At 39.7% G+C, this 20,759-nt stretch overlaps 1 protein-coding gene across 6 annotated transcripts in view; it reads right to left on the bottom strand.

Moving 5' to 3' along the window:
* The window catches only part of Mdm4 (MDM4 regulator of p53), a 45,081-nt gene that overhangs the window by 21,004 nt on the left and 3,318 nt on the right, over positions 1-20,759 (bottom strand). For 2 of the 6 annotated variants that reach the window (XM_057769194.1, XM_057769196.1), the window contains exons 2-7: positions 18,515-18,622; positions 12,448-12,525; positions 10,892-11,025; positions 7,403-7,458; positions 2,847-2,914; positions 1,973-2,072 (exon numbers count right to left, since the gene is read on the bottom strand). In XM_057769194.1, coding sequence (XP_057625177.1) covers positions 1,973-2,072; positions 2,847-2,914; positions 7,403-7,458; positions 10,892-11,025; positions 12,448-12,525; positions 18,515-18,592 — 514 coding nt within the window. In that variant the 5' untranslated portion in view covers positions 18,593-18,622. Of the gene's footprint in view, positions 1-1,972; positions 2,915-7,402; positions 7,459-10,891; positions 11,026-12,447; positions 12,526-18,514; positions 18,623-20,759 lie in introns of those variants that run through there. The other 4 variants (XM_057769195.1, XM_057769197.1, XM_057769199.1 and 1 more) reach the window with 3 other exon arrangements.

Here is a 20,759-nt window from a genome sequence, read left to right as displayed (position 1 = left end):
GTGCAGACTAGTGCTTGCCTCTGCACTGTTGAATATATTGTGCTGCTACATATATTTTGCCATTTTTGCAAGCTTAAATCTTTAAAAATTTGTTTCCACCTGAAAAGATAAAAGCCAAGCCAAAATAAAAAGTCTAGCGAGGGCAACCGAAAGTCAAAAAGCCGTGTACACACTGAGTCTACACACGATCAGCGTCCTCTCAAGCTCACTAGCTCAAGCAAGGGTCCTGTACTTCCCACTGTCCAGAAGCTGCCAAAGAATACCTACTATTGGGGCTGGAGAGAGGGCTCAGAGGTTAAAAGCACTGGCTGCTCTTCCAAAGGTCCTGAGTTCAATTCCTAGCAACCACATGGTGACTCACAACCATCTGTAATGAGATCTGGTGCCCTCTTCTGGCCTGCAGGCATACATGGAGGCTGAACAGTGTGTACATAATAAATCTTTAAAAAAAAAAAAAACATACCTACTATCTAGATAGATGCCTGCTGGAAGCTGTGCAGCCTAGTTTTGTGTGCTTGTCCAACAGGTCTCCAGAAGAGGCAAAAGCCCACGGGTACAGTCTCACTTGGCAAGGACCAGTGAAAAGACTTCAGGACAGCGCAGAATACTGCTGAGACTGCACAGCTCTTCTCTCATAACTGATGATTCTCTTGGCTGTCTTTTTTGTTTGGTTCCTGTTTTTGTTTTTTTTTGTTTTTTTTTTTTCCAAGACAGGGTTTCTTAGTAGCTATGGAGCCAGTCCTGGAACTCACTCTGTAGACTAGGCTCGCCTCAAACTCACAGACATCTGCCTGCCTCTGCCTCCTGAGTGCTGAGATTAAAGGCGTGTGTCACCACTGCCTGGCTCTATTGGCTGTCTTAGTGTCATTTTTCAGTCATTCATGGGACGGATGTAATCATTCCAGGAAACCCCATTTTTTTCTCAAATATTTTCCCTAAAATTCTTTGGGAGCTGATGCTTCTCAGGTTTCTTGTCTGGAGATGCCCACGGTCACTTCAGACCCCTGGAGCTGATTCAGTGCTGACAAGATCAGAGGCAGATCATCCCTATTTCTGTAAATATGCTTTGAATGGGATTGTTGTTCTTGAAAATATGTACCTGTCTGGTTTAAAGATGTTCTGAAGGCAAAGAAAGGCAGATCTCCGTGAGTTCGAGGCCAACCTGGTCTCAAGCACTAGTTCCAGAACACGCTCCAAAGCTACAGAGAAACCCTGTCTCAAGAAAACAAAATAGGGCTGGAGAGATGGCTCAGAGGTTAAGAGCACTGGCTGCTCTTCCAGAGGTCCTGAGTTCAATTCCCAGCAACCACATAGTGGCTCACAACCATCTATGAGACCTGGTGCCCTCTTCTGGCAGGCAGGCATACATGCAGACAGAACATTGTATACATAATAAAATAAATAATTTTTTAAAAAAAAGAAAACAAAATAAAGATGTTATTGATGTAGAAGTTGGGAGAAAACATTTGACATTTGTTTTTGCCAGAGGTTAATGTTGGAGGATGGGAAAAACTTGTTTGTTAGTATGGAAAAACATGCTTGATTCTTGTTGGTTTTCTTTTTAAGGAAATATTTTTTTTAATTTATTTATTTGTATTTTATGTACATTGGTGTTTTTGTCTGCATGAATGTCTGTGTGAGGTGTTGGATCCCCTGGAACAGGAATTACAGACAGTTGTAAGCTGCCATGTGGGTGCTGGGAATGGAACTCGGGTCCTCTGGAAGAGCACAGTGCTCTTAACCACTGAGCAATCTCCCCAGCCCTTGATTCTTATTTTTTATGTATAAAGAGACAGGGCTGTAGTTATTCACTTGCGTGAAACTTATTTGCTAGTTGGACCGTTCATTTCTTCACGGAGACACACCTTCCCCGTCTCAGGACCTGAACGTAGGCTGCGCACGAAAGCAGCAGATGCCATTTCTAGAAGTTCCAATGAAGGAGAGAGAAGGAGAGTCTTAAAACAAAGTTTACCTCCTTTAGAATCTCTGCTTTTACATTGTGAGGTAGGCAGTGTATGAGTATCATCTTCTGCAGTTCTTTTTCTGGAATTGGAGCATTCTGATGCACTGTGCTGAAAGGGAAGGGTGTCTATCAGTACAGCAAAAATGACTAAGACCAGGGGATGTAGCAGTTCCATTCTGGCTCACCAGTTAGTGTGCAACACAATGGGTTATGCACAAGAAAGAGAGCTCTGCAGCTGACAAGAGTTGTCAAGTAAAGCAACACAACACCTCTCAACACCACGAGAAGAGCTAGCAGGATCTTGGGGAAGGAATAACCTCTGTACAAAGGACAAAATACACTCTTTAAAAACAGGTTGTCTGCACAGCCTACTTCATTTTAGGCATAATTCAGAAAGCACGTGACATCCTCACCATATTCCACAATGATCTTAAAGTTTCCCCAGGTTTGAGGAAACTAGGAAATGGTATGACATGAACTGAACTGCAACAAGCCTGCTACAGTCTAATACAGCAATTCCTCAAAAACCCAATATGTACCATCTTAAACACATGCATGCACGCACACACACATGCGCGCAAACACACACACACACACAAGAGAGAGAGAAAGAAACAGAGAGCTAGAGAAAGACAGAAAGAAAAAGAGCAACTGGAAGAAGTGAAAATCAGAAGTGCTACATCCCAAGACACATTCAGAGACTGGAACTCTGTTAAGGGCAGAACAGAGAAGGTTCACTCTGTCCCTGGTCTGTGAACTCCCAAGGACTTTTCTTACTAAATTCTTACCACATTCACGAAAAGGCCTTGGGAGCCCAAGATCCACAGGTACAGAGAAGGGGCCACTCTGTACAAGAAAAGAAGTCACCACATGGTGATTTTACCTTCAGTCGGTCTTGACTTGGAATATCCATACTGTGATCCTGTGCGAGAGCGAGAGTCTGAGCAGCATCTGGATAGCAAGTAAAACAAAAGAAAACCTTCCCTGGTAATAACCATTCTTTCCACAAAACCTCAGCAGACAGCCCTGAGGAGGCTTCTTCTCTATAGATGGACTTCTGTCTGGAAAAGACTCTCAGTCCCAAAATGGGGAAAAAAAACCCAAAACTGCTAAAAATGACAAAAAACAAGACAGGCCATGGTAAAAGATACACCAGAACAATCTGGGGGAAGCAAAAGTAGCCAAAGATGCTCTTCCATGGCATGTGTTCAGATTCTTATGCAAAAAGTGACCTCAAGCAGAACAACAATGCAGTGTTCATCTATTCCTGTAGCAACAAAGTGCCTACCTTATCAACAAAGGTTACTGTTTGAGTTTGTATTTTTAAGGGATGTACTACAAGATCTGAAGACCAGAAATTTGCCAGACTTGTTTCAGAAAACAGTTCCATCTTCAAGCTATCCTTGAACCTGAATTCTTAAATGCAAATGGTGATTTCATGATCTGACTTCCAATCCCTGAGTACAGACTGGAAGTAAATGTTTCTCTCTGAACAATCACCAGAAGTAGAGAGAAGGGGGGGGGGGGGGAACACAGTTGAGAGAAACCCTTTGTCTCTAGAGTTTTCTTATCTACTGCCATTGTATAATGGGCACACGTGTCACACTTGCATTGTGAGGATCAGAAGACAACTTTGGGAGTTCGTGTCAGCAGGCTTGCACAAGTCCTTTAACCACTGAGCCATCTCACATTAGCTGAAGAGGGAAATACACCCCAAGGACTTACAAAAGTCTCAAGTAAAACACAACCTGACATGACTACAAGACATGACTACAGAAAAGAACAAGCTACTGAGATGCTGACACAATTACTATAAGCTCTGTGTAACTGAGACACATTCAACTGTGACTGCTGAGAACGGGAGTCAGCAGCCACTAGCAGAGCCAGAAAGATGAGTTCACGGAAAGCAGCAGCAACATCCGCCTGACTGCTGAGAACTCAGATCCAGACTCTTAACTACTCTGACAACTCAGCCGATTTTTACAAAACAAACATTTTTCAAAATTGTAACATTTCTATAGCTAAGTGAGGACAAGTTCAGAGACAGCATGTAAGTGCTGACAATCGAACTGTTTCTGGCCAAAGTCATCTTCAAAGCAAGATCAAACTAATGCAACACAGGTGAAGTTGCTCTCTAAAAGAAAAAAAAGCTACCTGTGGTCACTTGTATTACTAAAAAGTCTTACTTTAGGCCAAACTACTTAAAAGCAAAAAGAAATTATCTAAAACAATGTAGAAAGAAATTTCAAACTAAGCTTGTTATATCTATTTCATTTTATTAGTGTATCTGGGGAAAGTTGGAGAAATTATTTAGAGAGAATTATCTTCATTTTAAATAATGACCATTTTCTTCAACAATCAAAACAGATAAAGGTCAATCCAGCACTCAGGGAGGCCAGCCTTGCTACAGAGTGAGTTCAGGACAGTCACGGCTGTTAGGGAAACCCTATCTTCAGGTGGCGGGGGGGGGGGGGGGGCAAAAATAAATAAATGAATAAACAAGGTCTAAACCACTTGCAATGGTGCAGAAGTTATAAGGAAAGCACTTTTTGCATTTGTTTTTTCGCGTCAACAGAGACATCCAACCATAAGTACTAATTATAAAGGCAAGTCAGACAATCCAAACTTCTTGCAAAATTCTCTATGAAACCCTACATACATACATAAAAAATGTGTAAAAATACATTTTTTTAATGCTTGAAATAGTTCCTTATAGTAATTTTCTAGGGCATCAGTAAGTTATGACTATGTTACATATTACCAGTGAGGAAATCTGGGTAAAGAGCATGCTAAATACTTTAATACTTTTTCCTTTTCCCTGAGACTGGGTAGCTATGTAGCCAACACTAGGCTGGAACTTTAGATTCTCCATCTCTGCCTCCTAAGCAATGGGGTTATGTTACAGGTGTTCACATTATCAGGATTCTATGACTTTAAAAAAAGTAAAAAATTTCTTCAGAATGACAAGTTAAATAAAAAAATTTCAACAACTTAATATTAAGAGGGAAAATGTGGATCCAAAAAACCGGGAGAGTGCAGCAAATTCCGTTAGAGTTAAGAAGGGTTAAGGATGCACTGGTATGTGGCATAATGGAGAGTGCAAGGACTGGCCAGTGGCCATGAGTCTGGTACCAGGCAAATCACTGACAGGATTTGAAAATAACAAAAACTTTCTATGTCTTTACCTCTAGGACCTCTTCACAGGGTGGCTGTAAAGATGAACTGAATTGTTAAATGTTCTTTATCTTTATAACACACTATAGAGAAAGATATATGCAGAAACGGTACGAGAAAGAAAATAAGGGGTGGGGGAGTAAAGTAAGAATACGCTCACTCTAAATATTCAGAGGAAGGATCAAAAATCAAATTTAACTGAACATACAAAGTCATAAAACCCTTCATGTATCTCAAACCATCAGTGACTTCAAAGCAAGTTCTAGTTCACAAATGACTACATTTCAAGAAAGCTGCCTCTCGTTTGAAGCACCCCCTCAATGTCTTTCACTGACATGAAGAGAGATTTAGGAAGATTCTTTGCAGTCTATTTTCTTCCATGAACATCAGCAAACTCTAGCGAGATAGTATAAGATGGACGGTGTTCCTCAAATCTAACTGAGGCCAACTGGAAAGATGGCTCAAAGGTTAAGAGCACTGGCTGCTCTTCCAGAGGTCCTATTCCCAGCAACCACATGGTGGCTCACAACCATCTGTAATGAGATCTGGTGCCCTCTTCTGGCATGCAGGCATATATGCAGGCAGAACACTGTATCCGTAATAAATAAATAAATCTAAAAAAAAAAATCTAACAGACAAACTGAAGAGGAGACAGTTTCACTATCCAGAGTGACAAAGAGTGTCACACACATCAGTATCATCTCTACCTGACCACTTTGGAAACCAGACTCCAAAAAGCCAGTTTTCTCCTCATACTAATACATTCAAAGGCAGTATTTAAAAGGTCTGGAAAGAGTCAAATTGGCTTGGAGGGAACAATTTATTGAGCCAAATGTAGTGGCTCAAGTCTGGGATCGCAACATTTATGAGATCAGGATAGGCACTTATTTCCAAGTTTGAGGCTAGCCTGGGGTACACAGTAAGTTCCAGGCCAACCTGAACTACAAAGTATAACTTCTGTCTCATAAATAAGTAAAGAAATGTATGTTACATAAACAAATTACTACATCATGAAGGTGGAAATTTCTTGGGAGAACCTTTATTATACTAACAAGAGTCCACAGAATCATATGTGAAAGAGGGACAGGCTTATGTAACTAATGTGAGATGTATAAAGGGGAAAAAAGAAGTCCAAAGCACCGTCAACGAAGATCTGACAGCAAAGAAATTTAAACCTGAATCTATACAAACATTATTCTAAAACAGCAAGGGTAAAGAAACACAGCCACAAGGATACAATCCACCAGTTCTAGAACACAGGCAATCCTACAGACAAATTACCCGAATTGTCAACAAATATGATGAAAACCAAAAGGAATATTCCACACCACAATACAGTGGATACAGTAATTTACTAAATATTTTAATAGCTAGAGGTGGAGATTTTTTAATGCCTCCAACACACACAAAAAGCTAAACTTGAGATGGTAGACATGTTACTTCTCCCAAATTGATCACTGAACATTCTGTATGTAACAAAATACATGGAACCCACAAATATGTACAATTATGTGAATTCAAAAAGGTTATCAATTTAGTCAAACCAAATCTCTCTCACACACACCCATATACACAAAAAAGGCAAGTTAGTTTTTTGTTTCTTGCAATTATTCTCAGTCCAATATATGGACTTTGGTTCCTCACCTGAACAAACCAAAAATAAAAGGTATTTTTAAGATGACTGAGGAAACACTATAAAACTAGCTTATTTAATAGGATGAGGAAATATTTATTAATTTTATTATTACTGTACATTGAGTACAGTAATGACGTGATTATGTTTGAAAAGAAAAAAATCCTTATCTGAGAGTTTTTTTTCCAAGTATATAAAGATGAAACAAATATATAACACTTGTTTATAATTACTAAACTAAGCTAGGCCTGCTTCCACAGATCAGGAAATACAGCTACTGGAAGACAGAGGCAGGGGAATCCACAAATTCAAAGAGAAACTGTCTCAAAACAGTAAACAGGAAGCTAGACATGTAGGTCAGGGTTAGAGCATATAAACACAAGCCCTCTAGGCTCAATCCCCTGTGACGCATAGAGGAAAAAACTACGTCTACAATGTTGGCATCTCTCCTAGCTTCAGTATGATGGAAGGTATCAGTGAGAACTCAACAGTAAAACCATTCTACATGAGTTATACATACATCCCTCCCAGTCATGACAGACAGCACTCCATTTTCATCTTAACCCTTGTTCCCGCCATTTGCTTCCTTAAACTCAAAGCTTCAATACAGACTGAAGAAACATACAACATACCTGTGTTAACGGAGGCTGATGTGACAAGATTCTTTCTCAACATATCATAGAGTGGGCTGTAAAAGAAACAACATATAAATATTTGTGGGTTTTTTTAGTATACATTAAATATACCTGTGATATGTTACCTTCCTACTTTCTCTTAGGTAAACAGGCACAATCCTTTTCCCACAATGTTTTAATAATAATTTATATATTAAGAAGGAACCAGGCGCCGGGCAGTGGTGGCTCAAGCCTTTAATCCCAGCACTGGGGAGGCAGAGACAGGCAGGCCTCTCTGAGTTCAAGACCAGCCTGGTCTACAGAGTGAGTTCCAGGGCAGCCAAGGATACACGGAGAAACTTTATCTCAAAAAAGCGACAACAGGGCTGGAGAGATGGCTCAGAGGTTAAGAGCACTGACTGCTCTTCCAAAGGTCCTGAGTTCAATTCCCAGCAACCACATGGTGGCTCACAACCATCTGTAATGAGATCTGGCGCCCTCTTCTGGCTTTTGGGCATACATGAAGGCTGAACGCTGTGTACATAATAAATAAATCTTTAAAAAAAAAAAAAAAGCGACAACAAAAAACAAACAAAAAGAGGAGCCTCACATAGTAGTGCGTGCATCAAACCTCAGTATTTGGGAGGTTCTTCAGGCTGAAAGATCAAGTTCAAGGTTATTTGCTAGACACCAGGTAACACAGTGTGTGTTTAATCTTTTGGAAACATCTCATTCTATTGGGCATTTTTTAAAAGTTTTTTTTAATTAATTTATTTATTGTGTTAACAGTGTTCTGTCTGCGTGTATGCCTGCAGGCCAGAAGAGGGCACCAGATTTCATTATAGATGGTGTGAGCCACCAGGTGGTTGCTGGGAATTGAACTCAGGACTTCTGGAAGAACAATCAGTGCTCTTAACCGCTGAGCCATCTCTCCAGCCCCCTCTACTGGGCATTTTTATCTGTGAATTGTCAAGATAATTCTTCCAAGATGTACTATCTAATTGACAATAATAATTCTAGCTTATACAGAGTTTTGACAAACAAAAATAAATACAAGGAAATGCTACATAATCAGGGCCTGTGAGTTTCACCTAAGGAGCTGCATAGATCGTAGCCCAAATTAATGATTAACAATTGAGTCCCACCAGGCAGTGGTTGGGCATGCCTTTAATCCCAGCACTTGGGAGGCAGAGGCAGGTGGATCTCTGTGAGTTCAAGGCCAGCCTAGTCTACAAGAGCTAGTTCCAGAACAGGCTCCAAAGCTACAGAGATACCCTGCCTCAAAAAACAAAAACAAACAAACAAATGAAAAGAAAAAACAAAACAATTGAGTTCCAGTAGCCCAGCTAGTTTAAATTCTTTAAAGTTGTGAGATGCGTTCACAGGTCTCGGAGTATATCACAACTGAAACAAAGTTTTGAAAATAACTAAGCTAACTAAGATCTTTTTGTTAAATAACTTTGAGCTGAAAAACCCAAGAAGACAATCTAAAGTTTTAGAAAGGCATAGAGCTGAATGCAGAACTCTTCAAGGTCAGGAACAAGAACAAAGCAGCCCAACTATTAATAGCTGATGTACTTTCCTTGCTTGGTTTGGCTGATGATCAAAGGTGATGAATAATTCCTTATACCCATTTCTGCCCTCAATCTCTCTATTGATGAATGGGTATGCACCCTAAAGATTTAAAGTAGAGCTAACTGATGCTTTTTCATATATTAAAGTTTAGGTTTGTGATTCCTTGTAAGGCCAGGCGATGGTGGCGCACGCCTTTAACCCCAGCACTCGGGAAGCAGAGGCAGGCGGATCTCTGTGAGTTCGAGACCAGCTTGGTCTACAGAGCTAGTTCCAGGACAGGCTCCAAAGCAACAGAGAAACCCTGTCTCGAAAAACCAAAAAAAAAAAAAAAAAAAAAAGATTCCTTGTAAGATTACCTTTTTAGATCAGTAATAAAGTAATTGGTCCTTTCTTCATAACTGCAAAATGCAGCCTGCCAGTAAAATACCTCACTGAGAAGAATACCTTGCTTGCTTACACAGTTAATCTATAACAAGTTGTTTGGGTATGAATGTACGTGAGTTATTGGGATAATTTGTTTTTAACCTATAATACGCAAAATGTTTAACCATGTAAGGAATATGGGAAACACGCTGGGTTTTTTTTTTTTTTACTGTTTTTGTAGTCACTGTAATCATTTACTTGAAAACCAGAATAACCACACTGTAATTCCTATACTGCCCGAAAAAACTTTGTTGGGATATATAAACTGTAGAAAAAAGTATACAGTAGAAAGAACAGAGAGAGAATAGAATAAAGAAGGAAGCCATCAAGAGTGTGTGAGTCTTTTTCCCTAAACCCCCTCAGACAGAAAAGCCTTAGCCTATGCCGACTCCATGGATTCCTTTCAAAGGCCTGTGCTGCTGGATGCTGGGCCCCAGACAACAGTAGCTAATTCTTAGCAGCATACTGATTTTGAGCCTACCTTAGGCTAATGTGAGACCCTGTTTAAAAAAACCAAAAAGAAATGAACGTCCAGTCCCTGCTATTTTGTCCCCAGTAAAATTTGATCAAATTTTATTAACTATTAGTAACCCAATTGGGAGACTACCTTTGAAAATCATTCTCTCCTTCTAGATGTCAAGTTTTACATCAGTGATTGAGAAATGGGAGTGTGAAAGGAAGCTTCAGAAGAAGCACTCACTATTAAAGAGGGTGAGAGTGGGACAGACAGACGGCTCAGCTGAAGAGCACTGACTGCTCGTACAGAGAAACAATTCAATTGTCAGCACTCACATGGTGGCTCACATCCATCTGTAGCGTCAATTCCAGGGGATCTGACACCCTCTTCCGCAAACATAAACATGGGACACAGACATACACATGCAGGCAAAACACTCACACAAATGAACTAAAACTTTAAATTAAAAAAAAAATGTTTTAAGAACACTAGCTTCTCCGTTAAGCCAATTGACCCTACACACCACCAAGTAAGCAAAGAACACCATATAGGTCAAATTTACTCTACTCGATTCTTACTGAACTCACCATGAACCTCAAACTTCCCTGTAGTTCTGTATTTTTCTATCAGCTCATACTTCTTCCTTTCTCTCTAACACCTCACAGACTTCTAACCTAGTGCTGGCTCCCTCCTATTCAACCTATATACAAGATATTCAGTCAGAAGCTCTCCTTCCAATCAGTCCCTCTAGAAACTGCTCCAGCTCAGCACAAACTTTGCTTCTTAAAGGCACCTCTGACACTCCATTTTCCGTTTCATGTACTTCTCTTCCATAGCTCTTACTGCCATGTTATTTTACCATGTATGAAGACTGTACTGTATGTACCATCAAATCAGACTGCCCACACTTCTCACTACTGAACTTTGTAATGTATCTCACTGGCTATTTAACACATTCATTCCCTAAAATACTAAAACAAAAAAGGTATACAGCTAGAGAGTGAGCAGGTAAAAGCACTCAAAGATATATAATAAACCCTTGCCCTTTTTACCTTGGATCTTTCACAGAAAAGCTCTGACGTCCAAGCAGATCTCCTAAAAGATCTCCACCACAATATACCATATGTTGCTGCTGTTGATCATAGAGTTGCTTCACCATTATATACTGGCCTAGAAAGTGCATTACCTACATGAGAATAAAACACCATGAAATGATCCACCTGGCTACTACCAAAACCATAATTACCCATGAGTGACTCAGATATTTTGCTGAAAGAGAAAGACAATACAAGACTGCCAGTGTTTGAATGCTGATGGCATATAAGCAATCCCCAATCAGGATAGATGCTTCCTACTACTAGGTTCATATTCTCATCCATCAACAGAGCCAGATTTTTACACCAAAAAATACTGATCTGACAGTGAAAAAAAAATGTGGCAAGGTAGTGTTCTATTGGCAAAGGTCCAATGTTTAATGAACCATCAGTCCCAACATAAAAATCAGAGCTGGGTGGTGGTGGCATACCCCTTTAATCCCAGCACTGGGAAGACAGAGGCAGGTGGTTCTCTGAGACTTTGAGACCAGCCTGGCCTACAAAGTGAGTTCCAGGACAACCAGGACTACGCAAAGAGACCCTGTCTTGAAAAAAAACAAAACAAAATTTAGGTCTTTAACAAATAAAAATGTAGTCTATCTAGCTTTTTCTTTACAAATTTCAAAAGCTCAAAAGATTCTAAACTTGAAAAGTACCCTTTTTACATGTAGATGAAGCATAACATAGAACTTTTATTATATAATCTAAGTTGATACACTGTTTGCCAATAAACCTGGATAAATTTTATGACAAACAGAAAGGGAGGGAATGAAAGGGGAAAGGGAAGAGATGGGGGGGAGAGAGATATCTACTGAAATATTTTTTAGTGCTTCCATTTTTTATTTCCCGTCTACCCTCCCACTTGACCCTGAAAAGTTTTTAAAGGTATGTTAAAAAAAAAAAATCCAAAATTTTTACTCAATAATTCAGTTCTTGTTAAATATCACAAGCAAGTAAAAAACATTTGCAGTCTTGGCAATAGTACTAATAGATATGGCACTTCTAAGGAAAAACTAAAAGAGTTCCATAATTTTGTTTTCTGCTAAGAAAAGGTGAAGGGTCTACCATAATAACTGCAATTGTTCGAGTACATTAACATTTTATACTATTTTCCACTTAAAGAATTCAATGTACTTTGGTAGTTTAAAAAAAGAACTTCAAGATACTAAGTAAGTTATTTAAATTCCTAAACGTTCAAAATGACTCAATGCTCAGAAAATATCTGACAAATGTACAATGACAAAGTTACTGCATCAAATTCTTGCCTGGCAACAAATCTGTGACTTTTTTTCACCCACACATTTTGTATTATAACTCCCAGGTCAATGAATTTGCAGTTGACCACATACATATATACATCAAAAGGAACTAACTCTAAGGGAAACAGGAAATTAATAAGGCAAATGCTCTCCTTCAGTAACACAACTTCCTTCCTTAGCCCAGATTTCAGAACTGTGCATATGATGGCCTCTACTCAACTGTTCTTAAAATTGGAACTGTCTTTGATAGCTTACCTCTTTCATAGTGAATACTTCCCCTTGAGCACCTGCAGCCTGCAAAATCTTCAGAAGTGGCTGTTTTGGTCGTACCTGCTGTAAACATAAAACATTAAGACAGAATTTTGATGTACCTGACAGATCTCGAACCTATGTAATAAAAGATGATCTTGAACTCTAGATCCTCCTGCACAAAGCCAGCACAAAGCTGCTATTTATATTTCAACTACATCGGTTTCTGGAAGAAAAAAAAAACAACTCTAGGAGACACTTGCTGCCTTTCTGGTAAATCACTTACAGTGGGAAATCTATTCTTCCCTACAAGGATGACAATAAGGATACCTTTTTAAGGAAAGTCGCTGTTGGTAATGAAACAGGAAAACTAGAATCTGATGGAAATAAAATGGTGTAACTGCTACGGAGGAAAAAAAAATTGGCAATCCTTGGAAAGATAGCTCATCAGTTAAGAGCACTGGCTATTCTTATAGCAAAGCCCGGCACTCAGGCCTCACAACTGTAGCTCGAGTTCCAAGATATCTGACATTCTTTTCTGGCCTTGGTTAGCACCACACACACCTGTGAGGCACAGGCATACAAGCAGGCAAAACACTCAAACACTGTCGGGCAGTGGTGGCGCATTCTTTTAACCCCAGCACGCATTGAGGCAAAGGCAGATGGATCTCTGTGAGTTCAAAGCCAGCTGGTTTACAAAGCGAGTTTCAGGACAGGCGTCCAAAGCTACAGAAAAATCCTGTATCGGGGGGAAAAGAAAAAAACAAAAACAACCAACAACAAACACTCAAAAATAAAATTTTTAATTAAAAAAATAAATGAAAAAATAAAAAAAGACAAAAGAATAAAAAATAAATGAATAAACAGATTTATCAAATAACACACCAATTCCACTCCTAGGTATCTATAAAACAACCTGAAAGGTTGTGGAGAAGGGCGCTGGTTGTATACTTTCAATCCCACACTTGGGGGACATAGGCAAGAGGATCTTTAGTTTGAGGCCAGTCTGGTCTACAAGTTCCAATATAGCCAGGACCACATATAGAGACTCCCATCTCTTAGAAAAAAAACAAAACAAAAGAGACCTACCGGCCGACCAACTGACCCTGAAAACTGGACCCAGACTAGTATTTTCTCAAATAGTCAAGATGATGACAACGAAAATCAGTAAATTGCTAGGCAGTGGTGGAGCATGCCTTTAATCCCAGCACTTGGGAGGCAGAAACAGGCAGGTCTCCGTGAGTTCGAGGCCAGCCTGTCTACAAGAGCTAGTTCCAGGACAAGCTCCAAAGCCACAGCTATTAAAAAAAAAAAAAAAAAAAAGAATAGAAAATCAGTAAGTTGATAAACAGCATATGTTGTGTACAACCACCATTTCACTAACTATGGAGTTTGTTGTCAGGTCTTTAGCCAATTAAGTGTCTTTGTTTTTTTCAGATATTACAAATTAAAACAAAAACTGAAACACTGAAAAAAGACAATATATCCATTTACTGCTCTGCCATCCTATTACAATCACACTATCTGAATTAACTTTATGTTATACATTTTCTGTATTATTTGCCTCTATTCATACATTTTTGTATCCTGTATCTTTTATTTAAAATGTCCTGTTTTCCCATAAAATAAAACAAATCATTAAAAAAAGATGGCAGTTTACAACTGTCTGTAACTCCAGTTCCAAGGGGATCTGACACCCTCACACACACATATATGCAGGCAGAACACCAATACCCATAAAATGAAATAAATTATTAAACTATCCTGTTTTGACAGTATTCATTACTCTTTTTTTTTTTTTTTTTTTGGTTTTTCGAGACAGGGTTTCTCTGTGGTTTTGGAGCCTGTCCTGGAACTAGCTCTTGTAGACCAGGCTGGTCTCAAACTCACAGAGATCCGCCTGCCTCTGCCTCCAGAGTGCTGGGATTAAAAGCATGCACCACCACCGCCCGGCTTCATTACTCATTTTTGTATGCTGTTTGAAATTGATCTTAGAACCCCACACAAACTAGACAAGTACTCTACAGCTAAACTATCTTCTCTGTCCCCTTACTAATTTAATGGAACACATAATGTACCATTCTTAGGTATCAGTTTATTATTTATTTAAACCAAGGAATGGCAAACACTGTTCTGAATTTATAAAAAGGTTGCTTTCCCCCCCTATCTTCCCTTTATTTTGGCAGCTCTGGTGATCTAATCCTGAGTCCTGCACATCCAAGGCAAGAGCGTGCTCTGGAGCTCAGCTAACCCCTACCCCTGCCGTAAATGGTTATACTAGAATATTACCATGCCTATGAGTTTACATTTTGTTTAAGGCTACATTACTGAAGGGTTAAGACACAAACTTTACAGCCTGCAAAGTCTAACATATTTGTTTTCTGGCCCTATAAGAAAGTTTGTTGACTCCTATCATAAATTTCAAGTGGTTCATAATTTGTGCTATTAAAAGTAATGCTACTTGGAAGCTGGGTGGTGGTTCACCACTGTAATCAGCGCTTATGAGAGTCAAGTTCGCCAGGCGGTGGTGGTCCCAGCACTTGGGAGGCAGAGGCAGGCGGATGTAAGTTCGAGGCCAGCCGGTCTACAAGAGCTAGTTTCAGGATAGGCTCCAAAGCTACAGAGAAACCCTGCCTCAAAAAAAAAAAAGAGAGAGAGAGAGCGAGAGCCAAGTTCAAGTTCATCCTTGGCTACAGAATCAGTAAAGTCATCCTAAGCCACAATACCCCGCTTCAAAAAAAAAAAAAATGCTACTTGAAAAATCATTGTGCATATAATTTCTCATACTTTGGACAAACCTACCTAGAGTATTAAAGAAAGTAGAGCAGCTGGGAGATGGGAAATGGATCAGTCAGTAAAGTGCTCACTACACAGGCATAAAGACCTGAGTTCATTCAGATTTCCAGCACCCAAGAAAGTCATATGTGGTAGGCTGTGACAAACAGACCCTTCTGGAACTCACTGGCCAGTCCAGCTAAATCAGAGAGCTATAGATTAAATAACAGATCCTGTTTTAAATAATAAAGTAGAGTAGAACTGAGGAAGACAAGTTATTTTTAACTTTTGATCTCCACATACACATGAACACATGTGCACGGGAGGGGTGCCAAATAACTTAGAGTAGTTAATCCATATATATATATATAAAACCATATATGAATTTTTTTTTTTTTTTGGTTTTTTTCGAGACAGGGTTTCTCTGTGGTTTTGGAGCCTGTCCTGGAACTAGCTCTTGTAGACCAGGCTGGTCTCAAACTCACAGAGATCCACCTGCCTCTGCCTCCCGAGTGCTGGGATTAAAGGCGTGCGCCACCACCGCCCAGCCATATATGAATAGTTTATACACACAAGAATCTCAGTTGTCCAACCTGCCTTAAATTCACTCTGCAGGCCAAGCAAGCTTTGAACTTTTGATCCTCCAGCTTTAGCCATCCAGATAGTTGGAATTATAGGATTATACCATCAGAACCATCAATCAAAACATTTTAAGGCTAATACTACCTCCCATCTTCCTTAATGCTTTAGCTATAAAGATAATGGTAGAATGAAAAAGACCCAGTACTCTTCAGATGGAAAAGAATCCATGAAATTCCATTCCAATCTAGCTGTATTGGACAGAAGACAGAGCGCTGAATAAGGAAAGGCTGCAGTTTCAACATGAGCTAGCTAGCAGCAGGTGACAGAAAAGAACTGAGACAGGCAGCTAGGGACTGTGTGATGGAAATACATGAATTCTACTACTCCAAACACACCCTGCGCATAAGCCTGAAGACAAGAATAATTAAGCTGCCTCCAAGTAAGAAAGTTCTACAGCCAACTACCTATATTCCTGAGTAATAAAGATTCTTCTATATAGAAAAAGTTTTATTCTTTTTTTTTTATGCTTTTTTTTTAAATATTTTATTTATTTATTATGTATACAATATTCTGTCTGTGTGTATGTCTGCAGGCCAGAAGAGGGCGCCAGACCCCATTACAGATGGTTGTGAGCCACCATGTGGTTGCTGGGAATTGAACTCCGGACCTTTGGAAGAGCAGGCAATGCTCTTAACCTCTGAGCCATCTCTCCAGCCCAAAAAGTTTTATTCTTTAAAAAACAAAAAATCCGAGGCAGCTGGGGATACATATCTCAGTGGTAGAGCACTTGGCTAGCCTGCATGAGGACTAAACTCAATCCGTAGAATAGGACGGACAGGCAAAAAGACAAAAAAAAAAAAAATTAAGGAATGGGATCAGTTTAAATTAACCCTATATCAGGTGGTGGTGCATGCCTTTAATCCCCTTTAATTCCAGTACTCAGGAGGCACAGGCAGGTGGATCTCTGAGTTTGAGGCCAGCCTGGTCTACAGAGAAAGTTCCAGGACAGCCAGGGCTACACAGAGAAATCCTGTGTAGAAAAACAAAAAAATTTACCCTATCTCTGAGATGAAAGACAAAACAGGCTGATGAGTCTCAGGGATAGGGTTTTCTCTAAATCAAACAAATTTTATCCAAATTCGTTTGGATAAAATAAGTACCAGAAAAATTAGCTGTCATCTTCTAGGGGAACAGTCTTGAGATCTTGGCAGCATCAGTAAGTTTATAACACACTATTCTATTATAGAAATGGAAAGCCTACTTTTTAGTTGGCTTCAACACTTCCTCATTGTTATGCAGGAAGCAGACAGGTGCAGGCCCAGGAGTTTGTCTCCCTTGCCCTCTATCTCTCTATCAAGACAGATGAGCTAGAGTTTTTCAAGACAGGATTTCTCTGTGTAACAGCCCTGGCTGTCCTGGAACTAGCTCTTGTAGACCAGGCTGGCCCCAAACTCACAGAGATCCACCTGTCTCTGCCTCCCAAGTGCTGGGATTAAAGGCGTGCACCATCACCGTCCGGCTAACTAAACTCATTTTTTAACTAAGTATTAAAGTAAAAGGTCTGGAGCTGGAGAGATAGCTCAGCAGTTAAGATCATTGTCTGTTCTTCCATAGGACCCAGGTTCAATTCCCAGCACCCATATGGCAGTTTACAAGTGTCTGTAGCTCTACCTCCAGGGGATGTGAAGCCCTCAAACAGGCATTCATACAAGCAAAATATCAATGCACATAAAATAAAAATAAGTATCATTCAAAAGAAAGAGCACTTGTTGCTCTTCTAAAGGACCTGGATCTGGTTCACAGCACCACCTACACAATGGCTCACAATCATCTGTAACTCCAGTCCCAGAGAAGCCCTCTTCTGGCTTCAAAGGGACCACATGCATGTGGTTCACAGACACATATGCAGGCGAACACTCATACACATACAATAAAAATAAATCTTTAAAAAAAAAATCTGTCTGCAATAGGATACACCAAATCTGAGGAGATGGTCAAGAGTCTGTATCCACAAATGCCTAAAGATAAACCATAGATTTTATAAGAATACATTTGCTATATTATTCATAGTTTAAGGCAGCCTTTTAAATAAAACCAACTAGCCTGACCTGGTGGCACATGTCTGGAATTCCAGCACCTGGGAAAAAGCCAGGAGGATCAATCAAGTTCAAAGCAGCCTGGTTTACAAAGGACATTCCAGGTCAGCAGGGCTGACCAGGACAGGAATACAACCTGTGTCTTTCTTTCTCAGACCTCAAAAGTAAACTGCACAAATGAAAAGAAAGAAAACCAACTAATTACAACCAGTTGAGACAAAAAATAACTTAGATAACCTGGTCCCAAATTCCCTATAACCTAAAATACATGCCTAGTTTAACAAAATAGAAATGTTTTAACGTAAGAAATGAAAACCTTAGCCATTTCAAGCTGTCTGTAACTTTCAAAAAGGTAATATAAGATTTTACAACATTGCTGGGCAGTGTAAGGCAAAGGCAAGCAGATCTCTGTGAGTTCAGGTCAGCCTGGTCTATCTACAGTGAGTTCCAGAACAGCAGGGCTGTTACACAGAGAAACCCCATCTTCAAAAACAACAACAAAAGATTTTACAACATCATCACTTCTGCTTTCATCAAATTATAATCAGTGAATTCAGCTATATGCCCCAATTCAATTTCTTAAAATTTTACAAAAAAATAAGATACCCAATACTCATTACCTGACTGATTCTTTCTGAAGATATTCTGCAAGCACTGTCAGATGTTGAGCACTGGGCAGATGTGGAATGTGATGTCATTTTGGCAGTGAAGACTCTGCAGTCAGCAAACTAAAAGGAAAAAAATTATATATAAATGTAAAGTAGAAGAACAATTTGGGCATGGTGGCACACACCTTTAATACCAGCACTCACGAGGTGATCTTTGTGAGTTCAAGATCAGCCTGGTCTATACAGCAAATCTAAGGAAAGCTAGGGCCTATATATAGAAATCCTTTCTCCAAACAGAATGAAAAAGAAGATAAAACTGCCAGCAATGGTTTAAAAACAAACAAACAAAAAAAATCTGACAAATACACATATATCTCTGCACAAATGCAAAATACTCACACTGAGATTCTCAATCTCTAGTTCAGATCCAGCACAAACGCTGGAGACAAAACCATTCAAGCCTCACTCAGGTGAATCCTGAAACAGAGACAGGTTTGGACGTGTTCCACTTTCAATGCTGATGCTAATGAGTGAGTTGTTCTAGCTCAAAGTCAAATTTCCAATCACTGCTTCCCCCCACTGACTGTCAGGTGGTACCAGTAACTCTTAATCACAGTGCCTAAGATAAGAGCTAGAGACACATCTGGAAAATCACCAAGACTGGTGTTCCAACATGCCTGGACAAGAAACCACACAGGAAAGTGAGCCTGGTAATCTTGGTAGGGCACATTGGTAATCTCAGCATTGGGAGGTCAAGGCCAGCCTGAGGTACTCAGTAAGACCTTCTCAAAAACAAAGTTTTTTGGTTTTTTTTTTTTTTTGGTTTTTCTAGATAGGGTTTCTCTGTCATTTTGGAGCCTGTCCTGAAACTAGCTCTTGTAGACCAGGCTGGTCTCGAACTCACAGAGATCCGCCTGCCTCTGCCTCCTGAGTGCTGGGATTAAAGGCGTGCGCCACCACCACCCGGCTGAAATCAAAAAGTGGTTGTTTTGTTTTTTGTTATTTTTGTTTTTGTTTTTTTTTTGGTTTTTCGAGACAGGGTTTCTCTGTGGTTTTGGAAAACAAAAAGTTTGTAAAAATACATTTTGGGTATCACTTAAAGGAGTTTCTAAAGGAATCAAACTCAATTAGGTCAAAAGTTGCTTCCTTGGAGAAGATTTTGCTGACTCCAAGATAGGGAAAGTGATGATACCAGAATTAAGAAGTTGTGAGAACATATACATAACACTCACAAGGCCCTTAGTTTAGTCCTCACCAATGCTGACTCCTGACAACCCCATGAAAAAAAAATATGCCCCTACTAACTTGAAACCAGAGTAGAAAGCCTGGTTTTCTCAATGTTAAGTGGTTTCTAACCTACATTTAGTCTAAGGAACTCCTATATCTCATCCTGAAATGCCTGCCTTTGAAAACAATGGTAATTTTTTTTTAAAAAATGACAATCTCACTATGTAGTCTTGGCTTGGCTGGAACTCACTTTGCTGATCAAGCTAGCCTTGTTTTAAGAGATCTGTCTGCCTCTGCCAGAATTAAAAGTATGCAACACACAGCCAGCAAAGACAACCATAATTTTAACACTAAAATTTAAAACTCCTAAAAAAAAATAATAAAAATAAAGACTGGTAATTATCAATTTTTTAAACAATAAAAGCTCTTGTTTTTTAAAGGTTTATTTTGTATACAACATTCTGCCTCCAAGCCAGAAGAGGGCACCAGATCTCATTATAGATGGCTGTGAGCCCCCATGTGGTTGCTGGGAATTGAACTCAGGACCTCTGGAAAAACAGCCAGTCAGTGTTCTTAACCTCTGTGCCACCTCTCCAAGCCCCATTCCTTTCAGCTCTCTTTTAATAACATATCCTTGGGGGGGAGGTGTATGTACATGAGTGCAGATGTCCACAAAGGCCAGAGCATCGTATCTCCCTGGAGCTGTAGTTGCAGACAATTGTTAGATGCCTGGGTCCTCTTCGAGAGCACCAAAGGCTCTTAACCACTGAGTCAGCCATCTCTCCTGCCCCTTGTTCAACTGAATGGATCAAACGAGAATGAATACTCATTTTAAAAAGAAAAGATGGCCAAATACAGTGGCACACTCCTTTAATCCCAGCACCTGGAAGGCAGAGGCTAGCCTGGTCTACACAGTGAGACCCTGCCTCAAAAAATACATAAATAAATCAGAGGCTAGCCTGGTCTACGCAGTGAGACCCTGCCTCAAAAAATACATAAATAAATCAGAGTACTTCATTCCACCTTTGCT

This window comes from Chionomys nivalis, chromosome 5 (assembly GCF_950005125.1).
Source record: "Chionomys nivalis chromosome 5, mChiNiv1.1, whole genome shotgun sequence".
NCBI classification, from domain to species: domain Eukaryota; kingdom Metazoa; phylum Chordata; class Mammalia; order Rodentia; family Cricetidae; genus Chionomys; species Chionomys nivalis.
Note: the sequence above shows the minus strand (reverse complement) of the source record. Positions and strands in the feature narration are given on the sequence as shown.